The sequence below is a fragment of the Triturus cristatus genome, chromosome 5_2, assembly GCF_964204655.1.
Source record: "Triturus cristatus chromosome 5_2, aTriCri1.1, whole genome shotgun sequence".
Taxonomy (NCBI): Eukaryota; Metazoa; Chordata; class Amphibia; order Caudata; family Salamandridae; genus Triturus; species Triturus cristatus.
The window spans coordinates 10,706,725-10,734,674 of record NC_140588.1 but is presented as its reverse complement, the minus strand read 5'-3'; the positions used below and the strand labels follow the sequence as shown (position 1 = coordinate 10,734,674).

The following is a 27,950-nucleotide window of genomic DNA, read 5'->3' as shown; positions in this document are numbered from 1 at the left end:
CACACCAGGCAGCTACGGATCATGGGGGCACTAGAAGAAGCCGGAACCCGGCTCTGGCAAACCGTCATCTTAGATGTGCCGCGAGTCAGGCCTGCTCCACAGCGGCAGCCTGCCCATCCAGACATCCCCAGACCACTTCCAAGAGTGGGACCGGGGCCCAGGGCAGCTCAGCAGCAGGAGTTTGAGGTAGGCACTCGTCGATGGTGGTGTATGAAGGAGCGGATGACGTAGGGCCCATCTTGACGCGCTTGGGCACGTCCCCTCGATTTGCATTTTTGAAAGTGATTTGGACCACTTTCCCCTTATCTGGAGATCTTGAAGGTGTGTTCCCCCCATCCTTCTAGAGAAGCGACTGTAGTGAGGATGAACTCTGGTGTTCGAGAAAGGAAAGTTAGCACTATTGAGAGATTGCTGGAGCGCTGCCACCAAAGCAGAGCTGATCGCATGGTTGGAGTTATCCTTACCAGGTCGTCGAATGATCCAGTCACCTGAAGCCATTGATTGTCTAGTTCCTCTTGTATAGGTCTCATTCTGAGACAGAGTAAGGTACCATTAGAATTGCAGAGGACATCATGCCCAGTAGAGATTTTATCAGCCTCACAGAAGCAAACTTTCTTTCTCTTAACTTTGTTGCTAGGGAAATTAGGTGTGATTGCCTTTCTGTGGACAAGAATGCCTTGTCTTGGATAGTGTCCAAAACTGCTCCTAGAAAGAGCGTCCTTTGAGATGGATGCAGAACTGACTTTTAAAAATTGAGTGTTCGCCCCAGGGAAGGAAACATTTGAAGGCAAATTGAAATTGCATTTGAGGCTTGTCAAACACCGTGCTTTTACCAACCTGTCGTCTAGGTAAGGGAACAGCTGCAGGCCCTGCAGCCTGAGAGGAGCCGACGGATGGAGCTAGACGTTTGGTAAATACTCTGGGTGCTGACCGCAGACCAAAAAAAGAGAACTCTGAACTGAAAATGAGCACCTGCCACAGTGAAACTGAGAAACTTTCGATGTTTGTGATGGATAGGGAAGTGGAAATATGCATCCTGCAGATCTAGTGTCGTCATGAAATCTGCATGATTGAGGAGCTGCAGAATTTCCTGGAGAGTGACCATGCGGAAGGACTTTTTCTGTAGATATTTGTTTAATCTCTTTAGGTCTAAAAATAGGCCTCCACTCTACTGACTTTCTTAATCAGAAATAAACAGGAATATGAACCTTTTCCCACTTGAGAGTGAGGCACTCTTTCTATAGCTCCTTTCTGGAGCATAATTCTGGCTTCTTTTCTGAGGAGATTGAGATGAGGTGGAGGCTTCCTTAGGGGCGGGTGAGGTGGAGCGATCTTTACAAATTCTAGGGTATGATCAAATTTTACTATGTCCAGGACCCATTTGTCCGAAGTGATTTTCTTCCATTGGTCGAAATGTAACAAAATATTTGTCATCCTGGGGTTGATGCATGACCCAATTGTTGCAGGTGCTGGGGAGGTGTCACTGCTTTCTGGAATTGTCCCTGCTCTGCAGGGGCTGCTTACTTCTGTTTTGCTGTCTGGAGTAAGCGGCAGCAGGGGGGGCTCTATATGATTGTTGTGGTTGATAGCCATATCTATATTGATAAGCCTGAGGCTGGTATTTTTGGTAGCTCCCCAAAAAGGAGTATGACCCTCAGCCAAGGGCACCTCAAAAACGTGTTTTTCTGTACTGGAGCATACCTAAAGCATTAGCTGTGTCCTTTTTAATCTCCTGTAAGCCATCGTCAATGTGTTTGCCAAACAGGTGGTGCAGTTATGGGCACTGATTGATTTCTAGATCTCTGTTGTGTAGCTTGGGAAATCACGGAATCCGTCTTAGGTTGTCCGGTCATGCAGGCAGGGACATCATCAGGGGCCTTGTATTTTTCGTCGATTCTAGGAAGAATTGCAGGTACTGAGTAGGGGTTCTTCATCATTTTAACGCCCTTTTCCCAAATATGATCTATGATGGGAATTGCGTGGACATATTTTCTGTTCTGTTCCTTATACTCATATAAAAAAAAGTCGGACTGCTTAACAGGCATAGGAAGGTGGAATCGATTTGCAGCTCTTTCCATACTGGCATGAAAGCCCCCAATGTCCTCAGGAGGGGAATCAACTGCCTGAGGAGCCGGCGGAGAAGGTATTGGAATTAAATAATCCTCCCACTCATCAATGGTAGTAAGTGGTTTGGGAAGTTCACCTTCCTCGGCGACTGTTTTATCGCCATCATCCTGTATCCTCTGATCTTGCGATGCAGGCACAGGATCCTGAGCCTCCATTGTACGAACTGAAGGTGCTGCTGGATCTAAAGCAGGCAGAGGAGAATCTTGTCTTTGAACAGAACCTCCTGCAGTAGGGAAACGGATATGGTAATCCTGTAGCATAGCTGTCAAGTCCTGCACTAATGCCACAGACATTTGGATCATAGGCTCTTGACGAGGCATCAATACCGGAGGTCTTTCCATAGGTTGGTATTTTGTGCCATGATAATCATCCTCATCTTCTTCCTCTTGGAATTTTACGTAGAGTTAAGAGGGGCTGCGGGCTGGACTGAACAACCCACCATCCTCAGATTCCTCCAAAAACTGACTAGGAGGCAAAGGAGATATATAAGACTGGTCCTGGTAAAAAACCCTTGTCGACAGGATCGTGGAGGAGAACCTGGATGACAAGATTGGGGTTATTTGCAGTGAAGAAGGCCTTCTCCGTTGCTGCGTCGACGAGATGATCGTCCACGGTGACACAGATATCGTCGACATTGACATGACTATCGTCAACATTGGCATTGTCGTCGTCGAAGTGGTCATCATCGACTGAGGAGGCATCGACGAGGGAGGAGGCATCGTCGACAACGGGAGTGCGGCCAACAGTGTAGTAGCCGACGGCAAAGAGATTATCGTCGACGATGGCACAGTCTTCGTCGATGGTTCTGTAGACGAAGTAAGCGCCGATAAGGTCGGAGGTGGTTTCGGCGTCGACAAAGTCTTTTAAGACGACGAGGAGGTCCTGACAGACTCTTACTGAGTCTTAGGCTGTTAGAAGGCAGCTTTCTGGGGTGTTTTTGAGGCAGTTTTGACCCACATTTCTCCTCAAAAGAGAATCGCAGCTTCCCCTTTTTAGAGGTAGAATGCAGATACTCATGATGGGCCTTTTTTGTAGATTTTTTGTGTCCCTCAGGGGATTCTTCAGACCTGTCCCTTTTCTTAGTCAGATGGACTGACACCTGAGAACTACCACTGCCCTCATCATCAGACACCACAAAGGTTTTACATTTTAGCCTCTCCAGCCAAATTAGTAAATTGCCTTCCCTGCCTTTTAAGGCTTTAGAGGAAAAAGTCCTGCAAATCCTACAGTCGTTAACTTTATGAGCAGGGTAAGGCAATCAAAACAAACCTTGTGGGGAATCTGCAAAATGAAGCCTCTTATTCCCACATGACCCACAAGGCCTGAATAATTCATTTTTATAAGTATCAGACATTCTGTACTCAAAACATCTAACCGATAAAAGAAAACTGATCAGAGCTCATGGAGACTTCCTGTTACACAACGTGAAAATCTGAGGGACTTGCCTCTCTGTGGCGTGTTCTAGAGGGTGCTAGAACCCGTTGAATATGTTTCAACTTGGGTTCTTTTTTTTTTTTTTTACAAAAGGACAAGGATGGGCCACTACAGTGACTATGCAGTACATTATAGCTTATTATAATATGTTTTACTACTGTTATATATATGTTTTATTTTTACCGTGAGACTCCCATCTCGACGGCAGGGATGACTCAAGCATCTGAATCTATGAAACACTGGATAAGTTGTATGTTCCTCCATCCTAGAGTTTAACATGGACTAAAAGATTTACAGTGAAAAGAACTGAAAGTTTTGATGATGTGCATAATAGTGTCAATGAGTAGATTTTTTATATTTCTTTTTCGATCTGATTCGAGAGAAACATTGTCATCAAGGATGGTAGAGGTTTTGGCATTAGACATCGTTATATTAATAGTAGGCTTACTAGTGATTCTTGACTTTCCTATTGCGCATGTTATTTAGATGACCAATGTAGATTTAATATGAAAACACTACACAAAGATGGCTCTGAATGCAATCTTTCAGACAATGCTTATTTTAGACTCTAAAATGAGCATTCCAAAGTCATGTGTGACCAGGGCTGTTATATTTGAATACATCTGCCTGTGTCTATAGCAGCTGATGTAATGTATCACCACTTGCCTCGTACGTACTCCCTTAACCTGCAGTATAATCATGAATTTATTTTACCATCAGGAGTACTATTTTTATAATTGCGATTTGCCTTTGGACAGTGTGCCTATGTTTGAGTCTTTAATTCTGAATGAAAATATATCATTATATAAAGCCTATCACACAAGTTAACGTAACTAACCTGTTTAATTTCAAAGCTTCATGTGAGTTGAATAGGTTTGAGAACGACTTTATAGAAGAATCGAATGAAAGAAAAAAGAAGACTGAGAATAGAATAAAGAAAGGAGAAATAATTGGTTTGGAAAAGGTAGAAGAAACCGTTAGGATGTTAGGAATACATATGAAACTTAGCCTGGATTTGAAAACAAGGGGAAAACTATGTATGGTGAGAGGGAAAGTTTAGGTTTAAAGGTCAGAGATGGTGGGTTGAAGTGATTGTGTACAAGAGTTCAGCATTATGGGTGATCAGGTTCTGTCAGGGAAAGGACCTGTTATTAAAGAAGTTTATTAATGTGCAGAAAAAATGCTTATTTTCAGCTTCTGCAAAATTGGATAGATAGTTGATATGTAGCATTAGTGTTTCCTATATTGTGTCATGTAGGTAACCTAGATGAAAGGAGTGTAAAGACTATTTGGAAAGCTAAGTGTAGTGCTACACAAATAGTAGGCAATACATTTGGAGCTATAATGTTTTCCATAGGTGTAGTTTTAAATGATGTGAAGCCCAGGAAGTTGTCTACTGTGGTAGACTGTTTGACTACTAACACAGCTGGTGCATTAACCACAATAAATCGGAGAATATGGCCACAAGAGCAATGGTATTGCAGAAAAGGCTTGCTTTAGACATCTTATTAGCAAAAAAGACAGAGTCAGCCCCATGCTTCATGTTCAGCAATGGGGCACATATGTGCCTGATACAAATAACGCAATTAACAAGTTCATTACTAACATCACATATCTCTTGTGAAGTGAAGAATTTGAAAGAGACAGGTGGCTGACAACCAATAAGGAAAGGATTTTCAAAGGTTGGCAAGTGATTTAGTGGTATTGCAGGACGGATTCTTAAAACTGTACTGTAGCAAAGTAGGATCTGCTTTCATGGTTACCCCCACTTTTTGCTGGTGTTGTTCTGTTTTCTGACAAGTCTGACTAAGATCCTGCTAATCAGGACCCCAGTCACTGTGCTTACTCCCTAAATTTGACAGTGGTAAGCACTTTGGTACCTTCCCAATTGGCTACTGGTGTACCCATGTAAATCTCTAGTATACAGTACCCAGTGCATAGGTCCACCAGGGGTCTCTCATGGGCTGCAGCGTGTATTATGCCACCCATGAGAGACCACTCAAACTGTGACTACAGTCCTGCCACTGTGGCCCTTGTACGTTGGTGCTAGCACCACTTACAAAAGATACAATTTTACTTATATCTGAGGTTACTACACTTAAAAACTATAAGTCCCCCCTATAGCAGGCTCTTCTGTCCTGAGGGCAGGGTGCTTGGTTACAAGTGTGAGGGTACCCCTGCATTAACAGGGCTCCTCTACAAACCCCAGAGTTGATTCTCTAGGCTCTGTAAGTGAGGTCAGCCATTTAATTAATAGAGTGGACATCAAGTCAAATACAAGCTGTCTATCTATATATTGGCTGCACCAAAACCGGTCATGTTTGGTATCAAACATGTTGGAATCCTACCCCAACACCGATTCCAGTGTTGGATGTAGGATCCCAGGTACTGGGGTGCCCCTCTGTAGTCCCGGTACCAGCCTTATGGGGTCTAACAGCAAGATAGTGCTGCTGTCGACCACAGACATGTTTCTGCCCTCCTGCTGCTGAGCTAAGCTCGAGCAGGGGAAGGCAGAATAATAGGTTTCCTGCCACAGGGAGGTGTGACCACCTCGCAGACTGGAGTGAGTGTATTGGGCTGGGGGCACTTGTCAGTGCCACCAGGCTGCTTTGAAGGGCACATTTGGTGCCCTGCTTGCATACTCCAGTTTGAGTCAATTCAAGGAGACGTAGGCTCCTGCTCTGGTATGAAACTGGACAAAGAATATGGGAGTATCCTCCCCTCTGTCCAGTCCTTCCTCTGGGAGGGATCCTTGAATCGTCCCAACCCTTTCCTTAGGGTGCTTAAGGGCTTATCTGTGGGTGGCTCTTGAGTTTCGTCATGGGACAAGATTCAAACCCAAAACCACTTCAACTTCTACCGTCTGGGCACTTTGGACTAAGTTGGACTTCGCCTAGGAACCGAGACTGTACCAAGGAAGACTCTGGCTGCTCCTGGTCACGTTGTCCTGCAGGTCTTCTGTGTCATCTGTGCCTGTGCTTCATCCAGGTTCCTCTCCAGGCCTGTGGGCATCAAGGACACCCAAAGTAATCTCCCTTGGAGTGAAGGAGTCACTCTCCTGCATCTGTAGGCACCACAACCTAGCATACAGCTTGCTGTTCCTGACGTCCTACGGACTAGCAAGGCTCAGCAACACAGGTGGTGGTTCTGCAACTCTCTCAATGCCTGCACTGTCTTTTCAGAAAGTTTGGGGTCAGTACCCCTCATCAGAACCGCTGGAACAAAACCCCTGTGTACTACATCGGCTTCTCCTTATCAAGGCTTGTTGACTCTGCTCTCCGGCGATCTTCGGGCTACAAGAAGCTCCATCATTCAGCATCTCTTCCTGCCAATATCTTCATCCTCCCTGCATCCTCTGCACCGTAGACCTGCATCTTTGGTGAGCTGCTCGCGGTCCTCTTGTGACTCCTGTGCCTTCGGCCTGTGGGTCCTCTTGGGGGTCTTCTTTAGCTTCAGTGGTCTCCTCTGCTTGCTCTGGGCCTGCTCTGACTCTCCTGCACTTGGTGAATCCCTTGGACCTTTCGGGTCCCAACGCTGCACTTTTTTTGTATACCATGTATGTTGCCACTGTCAAGGCTTGTTGGTGCTCCCGCCAGATACTGACCCCCGGTCTTGACTCCCGACGCGGGACAGCTCGTGAACGACTCCTGGTCTTTCATGGCATCGCCTGGTCCTCGCAGCTCTAGCAACTAGGTCACAGTCATCACTTCTGCATCTTCCATCATCAGTGGTCATTGATCTTCCATGCCAACTTGTCACTTCAGAGTGGCATAGACTCTGCCCCCTCTGCTTGCAGGTACTTCTCTTCAAGAATCCATGCTTGGATTCCACAAGACTCTTACACCTTCTTCGCTAGCGGTACCTTTTCTGAAGTCCTCCATTGAGGTCTACGGCGATTTCCTACGTCCATTTGCACCTATGCACCTGGCTTCTCTGGTGTAGGTATCCTGGTTCCTGGGGTATCCACGGGAGGGGTGACTCTCCAACCCTCTGTATTCCACTGGGTTTATTCAGGGTCCACTGGAAAGAGTCCATCTTCTTAAAAACTGCAACCACAACTGTCCGATTGACTTGCATTGAGTAAGCGGCTGTGTTTCCACTCGGCACACAGCCTCCGTGGGGTTCCTGGGTACTTACCTCGGGTGGGTTCTTGTATCCCCAGCTCTTATGAGTCTTCTGGTTCGAATCCCGGCTTCTGTCGCAGTACGCATTTCACCTATTTAGTATATGGTTTGGTCTATTCCTGGAGTTCACTGTGTATTTGTGCTTACTTACCTGTTTTACATTTGAAATATTGTGTGTATTTTGTTTATATCTCCGGGTAGGAGATATACCAATGTGTTAGTGAGTGTGTATAATAAATATAACTGTTTTTATAACTGCACTGTCTGGTTCTTTTTCGTTAAACCTACACTATATGATTAATTCTGGTAAAACAAGCTGCTTAACTCTCCTTCCGGACTAAGCCTGAAGCTGCTCTCCACAGCTACCACTTAGAGAGCTTTCTATGGTTGTCTAAGACCACAAAAATCACCATAAGGGTTGTCTGGATTAGTGCAGGGTGCTTCACTTAAGTAAGTGTGCAGAATACACAAAGCCACTCCTACATGTACTAACCTCTATACTAATCTCATTGATTTGCCTGATGAACAAGATACTTACCTTTGGTAACATATTATCTGGTAGAGATAAAGTCTAGCCGCAGATTCCTTAACCTTAGAATTCTCCCCAGGCCTCAGATTGGATCCAGAAATGTTTTCAGCAGTCCTTTTACGCGCGGGGGGGGACAACGTCTTACGACTCCTTGATGACTTCAACTCCACTAGTGATGTCAGTGGAGTCATATAAGTCCCCTCCGGCGTGCAGACATCAGTTTCTTCTGTGAACCCTTTCACACCAAAACGCGGCCCCGCCATAGAAACTGGCTGTGGAAACAGTGTGCCAATAAAAGTCAATATATCTTTAAAACATAATTAGAAAATGGAAATAAAGGGTATGATAATACCCAGACAAGGCCCATAAGAAAAGACCCAAGGTTGTGACGAGGCATTTGGAAAAGAAAGGTATGGCAATATCAAGTCAAAATTTGAGAAGTAAGACCAAATGGCCCTTTGAATTACATAATTACGTGAAACAGTGATCACTGGCGTATATAACCAGCATTGAAAAGGGGTATAATCCCTACAGTACAGATCGTTTGCAGAGCTGGGAGGATGGGCAGGGGGTTAATCTGATATCAAGATATGAGTCAAAATCCAATCTGAAGGTAAGGCAGAAAAGTGCTCAGATACATATATTTAGTTCAATAAGAACACACGAAGCACCGGATCATACGTACACACTATGGTTCCTTAAAGGGCTGTAAGGTACAGAAAATAACAAATGCTGAATAGAGAAAGAGAAATGTCCCCAGGGGGGACGAAGAGCATCCAACTATTCAACAGGAAATGTATGACTACCAATAGTACCAATGCCAAAGAATATGGAAATAGCAAGGATGTTCTTAAAGTGAAGAAGGATCAAAACAGCGAACCTTCTCTTCTGATGAATAGAAATCTTTTCAACAATGTTGTACATGGTCGTAAATAGCCCTAAGATAAATATTTAGATACTGCATCTCAGATAACTTAGAAGGAGAACTCACTGGACAACCATATTCCAAAATTGAACATAGGAATAAATATCACCTCCAAAACTGGAAGAAATCAAGGGCCCGATTCACAGAATGAACTTAAGACTAAATCCTAAACTTACTACTTTGTGGTATTCACAGAATGCACTTACTACTTTTGGTATTCACAGAATGGATTTACGACTACTAACTTTACGTCCGCACTCGGGCTGGAAATTCTGGCCCGGAGGCGGAGCTTCCGGCCCGGAGGCGGAGCTTCCGGCCGTTGGCGGAGATTTAGCCATGGCCAAAATCTCCACCTCCGGGCCGGAAGCTCCGCCTCCAGCCCGGAAGCTCTGCCTCCGGGCCGGAAGCCCCGCCTCCGGGCCGTAAGCTCCGCCTCCGGGCCGGAATTTCCGGCCCGAGTGCGGACGTAAAGTTAGTAGTCGTAAATCCATTCTGTGAATACCAAAAGTAGTAAGTGCAGTCTGTGAATACCAAAAGTAGTAAGTGCAGTCTGTGAATACCACAAAGTAGTACGTTTAGGATTTAGTCTTAAGTTCATTCTGTGAATCGGGCCCAGAGACTTTAAGTATTCAGCAGAAGAATACAAATCAGACATCTTGAATTGCCAAATGTAATGTTTCCAGCTAAAAGGAGCACACTTCCATGGAACACATTTCTATGTACAGGTAAGGAACACATCACATAATAAAGCTGGAATGACCCCCCTCACCAGGAAGCAGAGCCTAAAAATTATTCAACACAAAAGCTACCCGTGTACCACTAGAATTCAATAAAAAGTACCCACTGCTAAAGTAGCGAAAAGAACTGTGTTTTAAAGGAACCAGAGACTAAAATTGCCCTTTAGTGGAAATTCTGAGTATTTGCAGAAAACAAGTATACACTCTGTATATAAGGTCTTACAATTGTCATAAGTAATTTGTCTCTATAAGAGATCCTGCAAGGGAACAGTAATGAATACCAATATACCAAGCTGCTTCGAAAGTAGCACGTGAAAAGATAAACTGCCTAACCGGAAGACACATCTCCTGCAAATGACCTCTTGAGCATGAAGGCCATGTTCAGAGGAAAAAAGAAAAGGAAAAACTACAAGGTATCCTTGTAACACATGAACGGTTAAAGACAGTACTGAAACAATAACATCTGCTCCTCGCAGGAACACCAATTTGGTGTAACTAAAAGACGGACATGTCAATGCCCTAACATGGCTAGCCCTTTGAAATATACAAATCCTGTATGACATATTCAACCCAAGAATAGGGGCACAACTAAACAACATACAAACGGAGAAAGAGTAATTAGGACTCTGTATCACTTCTCCTATCACAGAAGCTTCTCAATGCCAAATCAGCCTGAGCCCCCAAAAGATGGGCACTGTCAAAGAGCATATCAACAAAAGTCACCTGTACATCCTCTGAAAAACCTAAAGTTCTTAACCATACATAACATCGTAATGCCACCAAAGATGCCATGCCCGACCTACTGAATCAGTAGTATCCATGCCACATCTAATTTTCAGTTTGGCCGCCTTTTGGCCATCTCTAATCAGTTGTTCAACGTCAGAATGGAGGTCATCCGAAAATGATGGTAACCTAGTCTGCAAAGAATCCTACAAAGCATGGGAAAAACACATAAGAACACAAGATGTGTTGGTGGACCTTAAAGCAGAACTAGCTGAAAAAAATATGTGTTTGCCACATGCATCCTAATTTCTACACTCTCCCATCAATGGAGTCTTAGGTGAAGAATCCATATCCTGTGAGGCTGTAGCAGCCTGAACTACCCGGCTAAGACTTTTAGGATGCCTGAGGAGACAAACTGGGCCTCCAGGAGCAGACAGGTGCCTGTGAGATACAGCACAGTCCACCATGACCCCTGTACCAGACTTTGCCCGAGTACCCAATAGTATGCCGAACAAGGCGTCACTATGAAAGAACAGGATCTTCCCCCGACTGTCCTTGATAAAGGATATCAATCAGAGGGTCGGTGAACTTCTCAACCGTAGGCAGTGTCAATTCCAAAACTGCGGGCACTCTCCTCAACACATCTGCGAAGGAGGAACTTGCCTCAGTAGCAAGACTAGGTGGGGAAAGTAGCCCCGAAGCTGGGGAAGAGTCCAGCTCACTAGCCTCACCAAGTGCAGATAACCAAGTCTCCTCCATTTGTGAAGGAATAGTCTCAGAAAAGGGCTGAAACGGCCCAGACTACCTTGTGTCACCTGCCACAAGGCGACTCCCAGAAGTCTCAGCATGAGGAGTAAGTGAAAATGCCCCATTTCACTCAGTTTGCACTATCTACTCCACACCCCCCTGTTCTTACATTTGGTCGTCTTTGCCCGAGATCGGCTCCGGCTCATGGAACGGCCACATGAACGGACCTCTATACGAGAAGATGACTACTGAGGGCGTGAAGTCTCTGAAGACCGCGACAGACGAGTTGTCAGTAAATTCATACGGCGTTTCTTGAGCGACTTGGGCTTCAGCCTCTGGCAGAAGCTGCAATCCTCCAACTTGTGGTGTTCTCCCAAACACCACATACAAACGGAATGCGGGTCTGAAGCCGACATTGGTCGAGAACAGGGCTCACAAGGCGTAAAGCCTGATGACATAGAAATAAGGCATATTGTCCCCAACCGACTAAACTGTCGAAGAAGGCCAGAAAAAACGGTCTGAGGAACCGCTTCTCTGGATCAGCGCTGGAGTGCAGAAAAAGTATAAACCGACGTCCGTGCACTGGAGGGGACGTATATGACTCCACTTATGTCGCAACCAGAGTTGATATCATTACGGTGTCGTAAGGCGCCATTCCCCGGCGTGCAGAGGGACTGCTAAAAACATTTCCGAATCCAGTCTGAAGCCCAGGGAGAATTTAAAAGTTAAGGAATCTGCACAAGATGGGCCCGATTCACAGAACTAACTTAAGACAAAATCCTAAACTTACTACCATTTTGGTATTCACAGAAGGCACTTACTCATTTTGGTATTCACAGAAGGCACTTTCTCATTTTGGTATTCACAGAAGGCACTTACTCATTGATGAGTAAGTGCTTTCTGTGAATGTAGCCCCGAAGCTGGGGAAGAGTCCAGCTCACTACCCTCACCAAGTGCAGATATCCAAGTCTCCTCCATTTGTGAAGGTATAGTCTCAGAAATGGGCTGAAACGGCCCAGACTACCTTGTATCACCTGCCACAAGGCGACTCCCAGAAGTCTCACCATGAGGAGGAAGTGAAAATGCCCCATTTCACTCAGTTTGCACTATCGACTCCACACCCCCCTGTTCTTAAATTTGGATGTCTTTGCCCAAGATCTGCTACGGCTCATGGAACGGCCACATGAATGGACCTCTTTACAAGAAGATGACGATTGAGGGCGTGAAGTCTCTGAAGACCGCGACAGACGCGTTGTCAGTAACTTCATACGGCGTTTCCTGAGCGACTTGGGCTTCAGCCTCTGGCAGAAGCCGCAATCCTCCAACTTGTGATGTTCTCCCAAACACCACACACAAACGGAATGCGGGTCTCAAGTCGACATTTGTCGAGAACAGGGCTTACAAGGCTTAAAGCCTGATGACATAGAAATAAGGCATATTGTCCCCAACCGACAAAACTGTCGAAGAAGGCCAGAAAAAATGGTCTGAGGAACCACTTCTCTGGATCAGCACTGCAGTGTGGAAAAAGTATGAACTGACTTCCGTGCACCGGAGGGGATGTATATGACTCCACTTATGTCGCAACCAAAGTTGATATCATTACGGAGTCGTAAGGCGCCATCCCGGGCACGCAGAGGGACTGCTGAAAACATTTCCGAATCCAGTCTGAAGCCCGGGGAGAGTTTAAAAGTTAAGGAATCTGCACTAGATGGACCAGATTCACAGAATTAACTTAAGACACAATCCTAAACTTACTACCATTTTGGTATTCACAGAAGGCACTTACTCATTTTGGTATTCACAGAAGGCACTTACTCTTTGATGAGTAAGTGCCTGTGAATACCAAAATGAGTAAGTGCACTTACTCATTTTGGTATTCACAGAAGGTACCTACTCATTTTGGTATTCACCGAAGGCACTTGCACACTGATGAGTAAGTGCCTTCTGTGAATACCAAAATGAGTAAGTGCCTTCTGTGAATACCAAAATGAGTAAATGGTAGTAAGTTTAGGATTTTGTCTTAAATTAGTTCTGTTAATCAGGCCCAGTGTCTCTATCAGATATGCATATTTCTTTTAATAAGGCGGAGCAAAATGATTTCTGTAAAGGGTTGGTAAAATTGTGCGGGAGAAGAGCAGCAACGAGAGGAAGAAAGCAGAGTGCGAAGAATACGAACTGGATGGCATTCAAGACAGAGTATATTGTGAGCTTAAATGGTTAGAGGAGTCCAGACACAATATGCAAAAACTGACAACGTCTGTATAAGGGAAGATCTCAATTTAGTGAACGTGAGATTTATGGTGATTTCCAGAAACACCAGGGGGAGGCAATGAAGGAGTTTTTTTATGTGAAATGTTTCACATTAACACAACATCAACACATAAATAGACAATTGTTGTTTTGTAGAGAGATATGATTGTTTAAACACATTTAGATTGCTTATAGCTAATGTAGGCCTGAATTTTAAAATGGCTAAAGTTGGCTGCCATCTTTACTTTGCAACACATGCACATTTTATTTCAAGGTGCGCTGACGTTCTAATTATCGAAAGCAATGTTATTTTGCCTTCCTTCCAAAAATGAAGAAATGTTTTCTCTTTGATAATCATGGAATGTCTTAATGAATAGCGCTTTCAAGAAGACACCTGCAGAGTTCCGCTTGTTATATGCATCTCTTCCTGGTACACATAATGTAAGTTTGAAGAAGCCTGTATTGTGAAGGCCTTCAGAACATAACAAGCACATAATTGTATCATCTCGTTTTAACCTGACTGGACAACTCATCGGAACATGTGTAGGTGTGAAAAGTGTTAGAGCTATGTTTTTTTATTATAGGGAGTATTTTAATTGCCTGGTCAGACTAAGAATCAGAATAGAGCAGAGCAGAACATGAAACTTTCTCTGTCTGTCCCTTTGAGGTGATACCATGCTTGTTAGTTTTCTGAATTTAAGACTTTGATTTACTTTGAATTGCATATTAATCGGTTATTCACATGTGGGTTAATAACTAATGATAACCTCATTTTGCTTTCTGTGAACAATTAACCTTTTATAAACCTTCATGGTTTAAAGACTAAAATACTCTTAGTCTTTCTTGTAGAGTCTAACGTGCTTCACATTTATGGATGTTTTGTTTTGATGACCAAGCTCAGTTGTAAACTTGATCCACCTGATGACGCTTTATGGTCCCCAAATTTGCAAAAAGAAACCACAAGCAAACCTAATGCATAATTTACGCCAGGTGTTGGCCTTGTAAACACCAGAAGATTTATAGGCGATAAAACATGGTATGACATTCACTGGGCAATGAGGTGTCTTCAGTCACATTCTGTCATCGCAGGGAGCTTACAATCATTGTTCAAAAGCTATGGAGTATCATGCTAGACCTTCACTGTAAGAGATTATATACCTCATCAAGAGTAGAAAGTGTTAAACAAATGCAGTGCTACTGCAATTCAATATATAGACATTTGAATTCGAGCTGATGGTTGCAGTTGGGTACTCGTTTTTAGGGACAGGCACTTATTTTTGTGGACCTGCACTTATTTTTTCTTATCAGATTTTGACCCAGAGTAAGAGACAGAAAACACGCAAGGGAAAAGGAGTACGAGAAAGACAGAATAAATATGACCAATGGAGAAAGCAGGGATGGAATAGCACCTGCAAAATAGTGAGATAAAGGAGAAGGGAGGGACTGATGGTGGATTAAAGCGGCATGAGGTGGAATCAAAACTATGCAGCCTTGGTATTCGATATGCCGACATTCAATAGCACCAGCTGCGGGCTGTTGAGCAAAACTTTGGGGTCAGCACTAATTCTTTTACAATTTTTTTTTGTACTCTTATCGTTGCATTGATAAACAGATTTTGTTTCTGGCATGGATACTGTATCAATCTAATCTCAGTTATTATATATTATCCCAGATTCAATTTTACTCACTAGTATGACTGGTGTCAGACACATTCAATTGGATCAAATAACAGTTCCTATCTCCCCTGCTTGCTAACATTCCACATGATGTACAGTACATGTATAGAGCACTGACCTGTTTCTCCATCATGGCCTTCTCATACTGAGCTTGGACAGCATCAAGTTCAGCCTGTTTCTCATCCAGCTCGGCCTGTGCTTTCTGCAGATCTAACATGGCAGCTGCGAGACGATTCTCCTGTATAGCCAAATTCGCCTGCAAAAACAATATAAACACATTCAGGGGCAAACACATAATATCTGGCTGGAAATCAAGGTGACCCCTGTACATCCCAATGGAAAATGCCAGCGCCTCCTAATCTATGTTCCCTTTAGGGTGCGCGCCTGCACATTTGTTTTTGAAAGTGCCCAGGTTCTCTTTTGGAGCGAGTACGCTGAACATGCACAAATAGTCTTCATCAAGAGTTCATTTAAAATTAGTGACTTGAAAGTTTACCTTGGTGCACTACGTCACTCACGGTCTGTGAGACTTCTTAGAAAAGTGTGGAGTAATTTTGTACAGATACAAGTGTATTTTGCACAGGCTGCCATCTTGGGTCAGCTCCTTTGGTGTTTTATGTAAAAAATATATTGATATGGGAGGCGGGGAATTGGGTGCTCTTGGATGAGCCTTGTGTTAAGGCCTAGCTGTGGGGGGAGTGGGAGGGTAAGCAGTTCTGGGTGGCTGGTGCCCAAGGGAAGTCTCCTAAAGTTAATTGGGCATTTAGCAATCCCTTTGGGCATCAAAGCACATTTTGCATGACACGGGCCTCCTCAGTTTCAAGGACCCCACAGCGATGTAATGACAGAGGCAGGGATTGTATGTGGGGTATATCCATGCCCTTAATATAGCAAGTAAAACATATGTTTCTAAAAGTAATACAGGTCAGCAATGCAGTCCTTGTTCCATTTTACTTTTTGACTTCATGTTGGATGGTATATCCATTCATGATTCTTATGAGTATTTTATTTTCTCAGATGTGTTTCAATAATTAATTTTTGTATTCAGCTTATGACTCCTGTATAGCGCATCAGGCAGGCTGAGTTGACTTGTCTCCGAGTGTTTGGGTGAGTTCAGGGTGTGATTAGGGTTTATGATGGGACAAGATTGAGCGCTCGGAAACTGCGTCTGATAGCAGTGCGAGTTTCTCCTAGTGCCTCTCATTGGGCCCTAAATGTGTTCTGAAAACATGTCATGCAATCTTTGACCTCTCTGTAGACCACAGAAAGAAGCCCCAATTGTGCCATTTGGAAAAAGGACTCATAGCTGTCGAGATATTGTGACTGAAGACGTATTAGCGGTAGGAGGAGCAACACATCAACATGGCAGTCCGAGGGAAGGGTCTGGCTTGGCTCTAAGAGCCTGTGCATGGGGGCGTGGACAAGATGGCGGCGAGATAGGACGTGAGTCTCTATCCCTCCGGCGCCGTCGTTCTTCAGCCTTGCGATATCTCCCCTTTTGGCGCCCATCAAAGATTACCGGTGGGTCCCTTGCTGACCGGTGGATGTTCCGGACCTGGTGGCGGCAATTGTCCCGAGCTGCGGTGCTGGAGACGGCTCTCGCGTGGCGTATCCCTCCCGGCCCCGGCATTGCTGCGGCCCGGCGGGAGGTTGGCGGTGAGCCTCGCATCCGAGGAGTGTGATAGCGGAGCACCTTGCTGGCTGATTGGAGATCGCTCGGTGGGGCAGCGGTACCGGACAGAGCTTGGTGGGACGCCGCCTGGGAGTGCTTGGTGGCAGGCGTAGGGTGACCAACTGGCATGGGTGCAAATTCAGGACGGTGAGTGTAAAAATTCAGGACAAAGGGTCAAAATTCAGGACACAAATTCATGACAGGAGGTCACAATTCAGGACAAAACTTCAGGACAATAGGTACGTTTTACAGACACATCAGAGGAGGTCGCGCAATAGTATATAAGTAAGCCCAGCCATATACAAACATATTCAACCATTTGCAAACCTATCCATCATGTATCCTTCCATCTATCATTTCACTCATCCATCCCTTCATCCATCCTTTCACTCATCCATCCATCCACCCTTTCACCCTATCCATCTGTACACAGCCATCCACTATTCTATCCATCCAGCCATTCACTCATCCATCCAGCCATTTACCCTTTCACCCATCCAGCCATCCTTTAACTTACTCATCCATCCACCCAGTCACTCATTCTTCGACCCATCCACCCTTTCAGTCATCCATCCATCCTCCCTTTCTCTCTCCATCGACCCTTTCACTTAGCCATCCTTCCTTACATCCATCCACCCATCCATCTACTCCTGAATTCATTCATTGACCCTATCACTCATCCATCCTTTCTCTCATCCATCTATCCTTTCACTCCTTCACTCATCTTTCATCCTTTTGTCCATTTACCCTCCGTTTCACTCACTCATCCATCCTTGCATCCACCCTTTCACTCATTCGTCCATCCATTCACCCTTGCACTTATCAATTCATCAATCCAGCCACCTTTTCACTCATCCATCCTTTCACTCATCCATCCACCCTTTTACCCATCCAGCTACCCTTCCACCCATACATCCAGCTATTTATCTTTTCTCTCATCCATCCTTCCACTCACTCATCAATCCACCCATCCTCTCTCATTATCCACCTATTCAATCGTTCATTCATCCATTCACCCTTTCACTAATTCATCCAGCCATCCACCCATCCCTTCACTTACTCACTCGCCCACCTTTTCATATTAATTTTGAGCTGAGCCTTTTTGAGAAGAGGCCCATCAAGAACTTCACCCTCGCTGCAGGAGCCATTCCAGGACTGGGACAGAAGCCACCCAGGGCGGAGACAGGATGCACCACAGGGGGGACAGGAGCCATCACGGGGGGGGGGGGGGCAGGAGCCATCACAGGAGGGGGAACAGGATCCACCAGGGTGGGCACAGGGTGGGCATGCAGTATTCTAGTATCATCTTGGTCTCTTCCAGGGTGGGGTAGGGCTCCTCACCCCTTCCTGGACAAGACAACGAGACAACAGGCTCTCTTTCTACAATGTTAGTTTTGCCACCCCCTACTGTGATGTACAGTACTAAAAAAAAAGGAGATACTCCAAGAGAACTGATTTAACTGATTGTCCTCCATACTTTGTTAATCAGTGTGGGTGCAATTGTGCCATTTCTTAATTTTATTACATTATAGACTGCATGTTTGAAGAACTGAGGTTTGCTTACAATTTAGTGACATTAATTAAGCTCTGTGCAGAGAACCACGTGCTGCCTCGGTGTAATCAGGGCCGGTTTTAGGATGTTTGGGGCCCTGGGCAGAAAGGGAATGTGTGAGGCCCCTCTAAATTGCAGAGACATGACGCATTCAGGGCTGTTTGCATCTGAATAGAAGCCCCTGCGCCTGAAGCTTCAGCCCCTCCCTCTCAGTCACCTTCAAGCACCTCTTAACAGCTCATCAAGGGCAGAAGGTGCGAGGGTTGCCATCCTGCTGTGCCTCTCCGATGCTGCTGGGTATCTGAGCTTTGATACTGCATCGGAATCAGTTACACCCACCTCAACAGCATCGGAGTCAAGAAGGGAGGTGGGTGGAAACGACGGAACATCGGCTTTAGGGTGGTGCGACCGGTGCGGGGTTAAAATTACGGACAAATGGCGTCCGTTAAAGAATCCTTCACGGACAACGGACAGACGGCTGAAATTACGGACTGTCCGTGAAATTTACGGACGGTTGGTCACCCTAGGCAGGTGCCACCCTGGGAGCCCTTCTGTGTTCGGCGGTGCCGGCCTGACCGGGGCTGCGAGATGGCGGCTGGAGTCTGGGCGGCCTGACGGGCCTTGAAATCTGCAGCGGAGCTACGGCCTGAGCCCTGGGGCCTGCGAGCAGCCTGTAGGTGGCGGCGGACCCCGGGGTTCGTGCATGGTGAGGAGGATCGGATGCTGGCCTTGGTGGGCATCGGTCCGCGCATCGGCGGACGGGGCTACGTTCAACGAGAGGGTCCGTGGCGGAGATGAGCAGTGTGCGGCCTAGCGGTTGGGCCTGCTGTGTGGGACTGGCTGATCTGACGCTGGGCCCCGTGACGGCGGAGCAGCGCGCGAAGGCCCGGTTTGTCAACAGTCTGCTGGGCCTCCCTGACAGGGGCTCTAGGATCTGCTTTGTGGAGGCCTGGTCCTGACGCCCTGCATGTTGCACTTGGAGTGGCTGAGGGCTCCTCTGTAGCTGGTGCTGCTCCGGGGGTGGAGTGTTGGCGTCCTGCGGGTGCCGGCAGCCCCGTGGGGCAGGCAAGGTGAGGAAGATCGGGAGCTGGCACTGGAGGGCATCGGTCCGCGCATTGGCGGATGGCGCTACGCGTTGCGGGAGGGCCCGCGGCAGTGAGGAGCAGCGTGCGGCCTAGCAGTGGGGCCTGACGTGTGGCGTAGGGGGAGTGGCTGCTTTAGCGCTGGGCCCCGTGATAGAGGAGAGGCGTGCAACGGTCCGGTCTGTGGTCAGTAAGCTGGGCCTCCCTGGCGGGGACTGTAGGATCTGCTTTGTTGTGGCCTGGTCCCGCTGCCCTGCATGCTGCAGCTGGAGTGGTGGAGGGCTCCTATGTGGCTGGTGCTGCCCTGGAGGACAGAGTGTTGACGCCTGTTGGGGCTGCAAGTGGCGTCTCTACACCACCCAAGTGCCTCTGCGATAGCCTGTGGAGCAGGGTGATTGAGTCTGTTGTGTCCGGTGCCCCCCCGGATCTGGTTCCAGCTGGGCATTAGGAGGGGCGTCCGGGTGTGTCTTGGCCTTGGCTGCCCTACAAGGAGCGTTTGGACCCGGGGGGAGCCCTGCTTGGCCCATAGGAGCATACCCAGCTGCAGAGGTGCGTCGACAGGAGAGGTGCGGTGTTCTCATCGCCCCGGAGGAGTCTTAGTCTGTGCGCTCTGTTCTAGCTGGCCGGTGTAGGTGCTGCTGGGAGCTCAGGTGCTTGGCAGTGGCTGGGTGGCAGTTGTGGCAGCTGAGATGCACGTAGGAGCCGCGATGGCAACGTCTCGAGGATGGAGGGAGAAGTCGCTGAAGGACCCTACACAAAAGCCGGCAGGCTCGTCGGCCCTATCGCCTGCAGTCGGGCTCCAGCGGTGGATGAGGAGGACGTGCCCGTGACCAAGGCCTTTATGCTCGAACTCTTCTCTGCTATCAAGGAGGACATTCAGGACCTTCGGTCGACACTTTCCGCTGACTTGCGCGAGATACGGCGAGACGTTGATGACATTGGGGAGCGGGTTGTGACATTGGAGGAACACAATCTCAGCAGAAAGGAAGATCTGCATCAGCTTCAGCAGGAAATGTTGCGTCTGCGGGACCAGAATGGGGAGCTCCAGGCGCATGTGGAAAATTTGGAGAACCACTCCAGACGTAACAATATTCGGATTCGTGCGGTTCCTTGGAAGGGTGACGGTGACGACCTATGGGCCTATGTTTGTGCTTTGTTTCTGCAGATTCTCGGGGAGGAGGAGTCAACGGAGATTCAGTTGGACTGGGTTCACCGAGTGGGCCTGCCGTGGGGGGGCTAATGCTCCCCCTCCTGATATCCTTGTTTGCGTTCACAACTTTCAACTGAAGGAGCGTATCCGGCGTGGGATCTGCACCCGGTGCAGTTTTGTGGTCACCAACCCATGCTCTTTCAGAATCTGGCCGCCTCCACTCTTAATAAGCGCAGAGCCTTTAAGCCCATTACCAGCCACCTTCGCGAGCAACAAATCGCTTACTCCTGGGGCCACCCATTTAGACTCATTTTCAAGTACAAAGGCAGACGCCGCCGCTCCTCCGGGTGGCGGCGGGTAACAGCACCGCAGATGAGCCCTGCTCCTGACATGGCAGCTCGCAGGCTGGAGCGTGAGGCTGTCCTCTCCTCTGTGTCGCAGGCCACGGAGAAACCGGTGATACCTTGAGTTGTGTGTTGGGGTGACCACTTGGGTGATTTAGCTGGTGCCGGAGGGAGGAGATGTTTGCCAGTGAGTGCTTGTCTCCGCGACTGAGTTGTCGAGTTGGTAACTGCGGTTGACCAGTGGTGGTTTGGGCTTGCGCCAATCTTCCCCACACTCTAAACTTTGTGACAAACTTTGTAAGGTCCTCTGTAAGATCCTCTGTAAGGATCTCGTAATTCCTTTGTTCCTGTAGGAGGGTTGACTTACCAGGTCATATGTCTGTGAGGATTGGATCACTATTGCTCCTCCCTTATCGGCCGGCTTGATGACTATGTCATTGTTGTTGGCCAGTTCCCTAATGGCTGTTTTTTGCTCTTTTGGGGTGTTACAAAAAGTACGATGGTCGTCTGGGTTGATTTCTTCAACCTCCTTCATGACCGCTTTCTCAAACGCCAGTAACGCCACCGGTAACAAACTGTCAGGGGGAGTAAAGGTAGATTTTACCCTCAGACCTGTGTCATCATCTCTTTTGGTTTGTGGTTCCTTGTCGTTGAAGTAGGTTCTGAGTTTCAACTTCCTTATGAACTCATGATCTCCTTGAAAAGTTTGAACTTGTCTAGTCTCTCTGTGGGTACGTAACCCAATCCTTTCACCAGGATTTCCTTCTGTGCTTGGGTAAGGTCTTGGTCGGTGAGATTCACAACTAAGTGGTCTTTCTGCTGGTTGCTGGTTGATTGCTCAGGGCACCGGTCATCTCCTGGTCGATACCCCAGATGCTTCCTCTTTACTTGGCCCTGTGGACTTGACTCCTCTTCTGATTCCGTCCTCTCCTGGGGCCAGGGCGCAACCCTAAAAAAGGGGGTTTGGTGGGTCGTACTGGAAGTCTTGTGGGACATTCCAGTGGTTGAATGGTGCTGGGGGACCTTGTGGCATCTGTGGACCATAAGAATAAGGGGGTAGGGTGGGGGACCTTGGTGCCCCATCCGCGTTGTCTTCTGTAGTTTGCTCTTCTTCTCTGGTTCCTTCTTCCTTGGTAATTGGATCCACTGTGCCTTCTTGAACCTGAGCTGTTGGAGCCTGAGTCTGAAGTGTCCCCATCAGTATTAAAATCCTGATGATTTGATGATGGGACATGGTCATCCCGTATGTATGGGTATACCCTTTTGTGGCTAAATCATCCTGTATCCTTCTTCAACTTGGTGTATTTACTTTGTTTAAGGGTGACTTTGAACTCATTCATGGTTTGGTTGAGTTCCTCAAGACGTTTTTTTAGGACACTGATCAGTTGGTAACTTTTAAGACGTACCTCGATAGTTTGTATTTCTGTCTTTAGTTCCTGGGCAATGCGGGTGGCAGTTTTTATTATTAGTATAAGCCAATCCTGTGAGCAGTGCCAGGATATTAGGGACCAGTCTTTCTTAAAAACCTTGTCATGTTGAAAAATAAAGGGTTCGTTTTTCACTATCGGACCTTGAGAGGCAGAGTTGGCCCTTAAGTATTCAGTCATCAAAAGACTGTGTAATGCAGTTTTTATCTGTGTCTGTCTTGGTGTTGTAATTCATCCCAATTGTTATTTTCTGGGCTTGGTTCTGAGTTATTTAATTGATCAAAATGGGTAATGGTGGATAAAATCCTTTCTACCTCCTCCTCAGAGAAAGTAAGGCTCGTGATCTCGGCCATGGTAGAGTGTGTGTGTGGACCCTTGGATTGTATGATACGGTCTAATATAAATGCTTATCTGGGGAGGGCCACCCCTAGGGGAATCTGAACAGACTCCCACAGCTGTCCGCTGTCTAGATTATTCCCCCCCCAAAAAAGAGGGAGTGAAGAGGTGCAATAAGTCGTGGACTCGGCCTCCTCTACAAGTTATGAAAAAGCTAAGAAAGTCCACCTCTAATTTGAAAACAATACTAAGTCACCAACTATTCCCTATTTCTACACAATACCCCAAATCCACAAAAACATATCCCAACCTCCAGGACGACCCATTGTATCAGGCATTGGGTCTATTTTAGAACCTTTGTCTAAATTTGCTGATGCGTTCTTGTGCCCTCTTGTACAACAAATAGATACCTATCTCAAGGACACTAAATATGTCCCGAGGCTCTTACACAACATGAGTTGTTACCCAACAAGGGAATTACTTATGGGCTTGGATGTAGAGAGCCTCTAAACTAGCCTGCCTCATGATGATACTTTGCGCATCATAGAAGATGTACTCTTTGAGATTGATTTGGAATACCAGACCCCACGCAACATAGTAATGGACAGTTGCAAAATGGCTCTACTTCCAGAAGCACGGGATCAGCATGGGCAGTACGCCCCTAGTATAGCCGGTCTATATGTCCATCACCTGGAGTCACATAAAATTCTTAACTCTAATAATCCTTTCCAACGACATATCAGGGTATGGAAGCGCTACATAGATGACGTTCTCGTCATCTCAAATGGCGACGAAGAAACGGCCAACAGATTCATGACTTGGTTGAATCATCAGAATCAGTTCCTTAAATTCACTACTACCATCTCCAATAAGGAACTAGTATTTCTGGACCTCAACATCTTCTCAAAAGAAGGCGACTTGATAACTACAACACATTTCAAAGTAACAGCAAAAATCTGCCTCCTTCTGTATGACAGCTTCCACCCCCAACACTTGCGGGACAATCTCCCTTATGGTCAGTTCTTACGACTGAGGAGAAACTGCTCTGATGTCAAGGATTTCAAAGCCCCGGCAGAAGATCTGCAGAAAAAATTAGTGATAAGAAATTACCCGACCAAAGTGATGGAAAACGCCTTAAAACGCGCTAGGAACACCAGAAGGGACGCTCTATTGGAACCTACACCGTAGAAATTCAAAGATGACGGACCGATCTGCATAGCAACACTCAACACATGTTCCAATCAAGTAACCAAAATAATCAACAAGCACTGGCGCACACTCAACTGCAGACACCTTAACTTCCCCAAGCCTATGTAGTCGCACAGAAGAGGGAAAAGTGAGTGCGATTTAGTTGTGCATACAAGACCTTGGAAATTGACAGAAAATGTAGTATCAAACACTCTCCGCCAATGAAAGGCCATCATCCTTGTGGACACTGTAGTGTATGCCATCTAACCAGAATGAGTAAAAACATTACCTTCAACAATGACACGAAGCAGGAACAATGTAGATTCACAACGAGTAACAGCAAAAACGTGATCTACATGATCACCTGCCCATGTAGTCTACACTATATTGGGATGACCACACGCCCTGTGGAAGTACGCATTGGTGAACATAGGAACAATGTGAAATGCAAGAGAGCAACAACTAAAATGTCAACACATTACTTATAAATCAACCACTCCATACTAGACCTACAATGTACAGTCATTGAACAAATAGACACAGAATCCACTTTGTTAGAAAAGGAACAGTGTTGGGTTTTCCACCTGGGTACACACACCAGGGGCCCGAATGATGACATTCCATGGGGGCAAATTAACTAGATTTCTTACATTCTCCTTCTGTAAGCAATCATTAATTAGAACACTCTTAAACTATACCCCTTCCTTTCCTTTCTATAAACGTCAAATGGCTCCTGATGACACTCGTTTTTAAGTGTAATAATGACTACGTGTTATTTCTATCAAAAGCCTTTTTGGGCCTGTCCTAATAGTCTTAAGATATGACTCGCACTTTAATTTTCATTTCCCATCCTTTTGGGCATAACAGGCTAATCTGAGTGCATCTGCGAACTCCTTTTGTCTAACAAAACCCAAACAGGAAGTAGAGCCAGATCAGGGAGGCCATTTTGTGATATCAGCGTACTAGTTGTATAGCACATGTTCTTCTCAGAACAGGAAGTTAGTCATACCCATGATAGTCTTAAAATATGCCTCGTACTCTAATTTTCATTTCCCACCCTTTTGTGCATAACAGACTAATCTGAGTGCATCCGCGAACTCCTATTGGCAAACAACCCACCTGGAAGTAGTGCCACATCGGGGCGGCGATTTTGTGATATCAGCGTTCTAGTTGTATAGCACATGCTCTTCTCAGAACAGGAAGTTAGTCATACCTTAGGCAGGCGGCCATCTTGGGTGGTAAGCATTCTAGAGTGTAGATCCACACGCACACTCACACTCGTTGCAGAACTAACCGGATACTTATACTGGCATTCGGCAGACACTCCTTGTTCATCGGAGCCACGGCAGGCAGTGCTTGGGTGAGAGAGCAGCTTTGACGAAGTGAGTATGGCATAGCCGGCACCCCGGGCAGCAAATCCATACATATTACCATTTTTTTAAATCCTACTTTGACTTAATCCTTCCTTTACCCACAGTGTTTGACTACAAGTGCTCCTCTCCTCCCGTGTTGAAGCTCATGGGGCCTTAATTAGGCACCCAAAGTGTACGTTACCTATTACTATGACTTTCTTAGATGTTCAGAATTTGTCACATTGTGTTTTCTCTCCTAGTTAGATAACAATTGGTACACTGCACTTATGCATCAAAAACAGCACCGATCTCAGTCAGATGACAACTCATTTAGAGTGTGTGTTTTTTGTTCTATGTTTTGTAATGTCTTGTACGTCTTAAAGAACAACAAAAGGGCAGCACGACACGCACGTGAAAGTAACCATGAGCAGTTGTGCACTAAGTGAAAACTATATCACTACTTGTCCTTTCACAAGTGTGGTGAAGTGGTTTTAGTATGTTAGAATATATACTACGAATAATAACTATGTTCTTACTCTATCCTTCCAGATCGTTTTTTTAAAGGAGAATACCAAGTAGGTATTTGATGAATGTATGTTAACCTAATGTATATTAGCCCTCGACATTGACTAGGCTGACCATATAATGTATATAGTTAGAGTGGTAGAAGGGAACAACACCCTTTGTCCTGACGAGAAGCTTAGGGGTAGGCTTCGAAACATGTAGACCTGAGAGGAAACTGCCCATTACAGCACCCCCTTCCTCCATTTTTTATGAATACCAGCTATAGGGATTATTCAAGTTTAGTTTTCCACGCAGCCAGGTATTTTTTAACTCACTAATTTCATGACCCTTCCACTCTCACATCAAACACTTAGTATCACTTCACTAGTAAGTGCTCCCACGTCTTCGTCGGTCATAGCACGCCCCGTCCCGCAGCGGGGCGGGAAGAACCCGATGATGAAGCATGCCACCAAGGGACCGTTTGGTGGGTGAGGGTTATTTTAGAACACATATTGTTATTCCTATTTAGGAAACCCAATAGTTCTCTTTGGTTTAGTCACTTTTGTAAGGATAGTATTGTTTCAAATTAGAGTGGACTTTCTTTGTTTTTTCAGACAAGCAATTACTACAGATACAGAAAATACCTTCACAAAGTATTATCCATTTTGAGCACCGCCCCTCCTGCTAACATAGCCTTCTGTCCTATAAACTATTGCAGGGGACAAGATAACCATGCTGGCCTCTGTTCTCAAAAAAGTCATCTCTCCCTTCCACATTCCCTTCTGCTGTCTACTCAGCTAAATGTAACTGTTATAGCGAGGATCATGAGAGGTCTGCCTTGAGGCACTATGTAGAAGGTGGGCAGCTCCTGCTTCCAAGTTTTTTTTTTTAGCCTGCCCTAGTATCTTTTGCTCTCAAAATACTTGGTTAGATGTTCCTCTTTCAAATCACTTTTCTTTACCAACAGGGGAATCTAAACAAAGCTTCACTGATACACACAGACTAGAACTCTGGCCTAAAAACTGGCATCCTAGCCCCCGTTCATTTCCTCCAGGAAGCTACAGAATGATGGAACTTCCTTCTCTGTCCACAAATCAACATTTTAAAACTCACTCCCTGCAAAGATAAGACACATCCAAAACCACCTCAGATTCAGGGATGCAAAAAAGACCTGGCTATTCCGTAAAAGGTGATACCCCCTACTGCAAAGCAGCCTAAAATCCTAACAACCCCACAAAGTTGAGACAGTCACCTATGTACTGGTGGTAGGTATTTGCATCTCTCACTCCTCTTGGCTCCATTTCAAGCTTAAGTGTATCTAACAATATTGCATGCATATATCTTTTCCCAAAAATACACTGGAAATTATGCTCATTAGGACTGCACATTTTTGTACTGTGAACTACATACCTCTATTTAGGCCCTGATTACAAATGCCTTGGAGGAGAGTGTGATATCTATTGCACATGTTAAGTTAGATACTAAGAGGGGGTCTCGATTTACCCGGTGTGATAAATAGCATCAATTGTGAGTTTTGATCTGAAAATGGCACATAAGACACAGATTTTAGTGTTCTCTGCACCAAAACCTGCATGCTCTGTTATTTACAAGGCACTTATCCCCCAGCAAAGTTTTTTCCCAGGTACATTTTGGCAAGGGAAACCTGTTGAAATTTACCTGGGAAAAACGTTGTGGATGTGGGGCTTGCAATATGAATATGTGTTGTACCAGGAGCTACTATACATTTAAAAATTAACAAGGTCAAACCTAACTGGTGGCTTTAACCACTTAAGTTCATATAACACAAGGTTTTAAGTATGGTACAAAGGTGGGCACTACAAGTTACAATACTTAAAAAATACATCGCAAACGTTTTTGAAAAGCATCATTAATTGTGCTTTTAAAGCTGTACCTAATTCTGAATGACTGCCCATCACTCCACAGCACACAACATAATTAAGATATCTGCAAGTGTTGTGATTTTAAAAAAGCAACATAACTGATGCCCTTCTGTACTTTTGAGACTTTCATTTATTGGGGTTCTAATATACAACACATTGTAAACTTATCA

The 27,950-nt window shown here is 45.8% G+C and overlaps 1 protein-coding gene and 1 long non-coding RNA gene across 2 annotated transcripts in view; one reads left to right on the top strand and one right to left on the bottom strand.

Moving 5' to 3' along the window:
• DNAH5 (dynein axonemal heavy chain 5) overlaps positions 1 to 27,950 on the bottom strand; it is a 5,853,083-nt gene that overhangs the window by 1,287,415 nt on the left and 4,537,718 nt on the right. The window contains exon 61 of the mRNA XM_085606747.1: positions 15,391 to 15,528. Within this exon, the coding sequence (XP_085462873.1) occupies positions 15,391 to 15,528 (138 nt within the window). The remainder of the gene's footprint in view (positions 1 to 15,390; positions 15,529 to 27,950) is intronic.
• LOC146822585 (uncharacterized) overlaps positions 16,690 to 27,950 on the top strand; it is a 95,177-nt gene continuing 83,916 nt past the window's right edge. The window contains exon 1 of the long non-coding RNA XR_014962056.1: positions 16,690 to 17,091. This is a non-coding gene — a long non-coding RNA (uncharacterized LOC146822585). The remainder of the gene's footprint in view (positions 17,092 to 27,950) is intronic.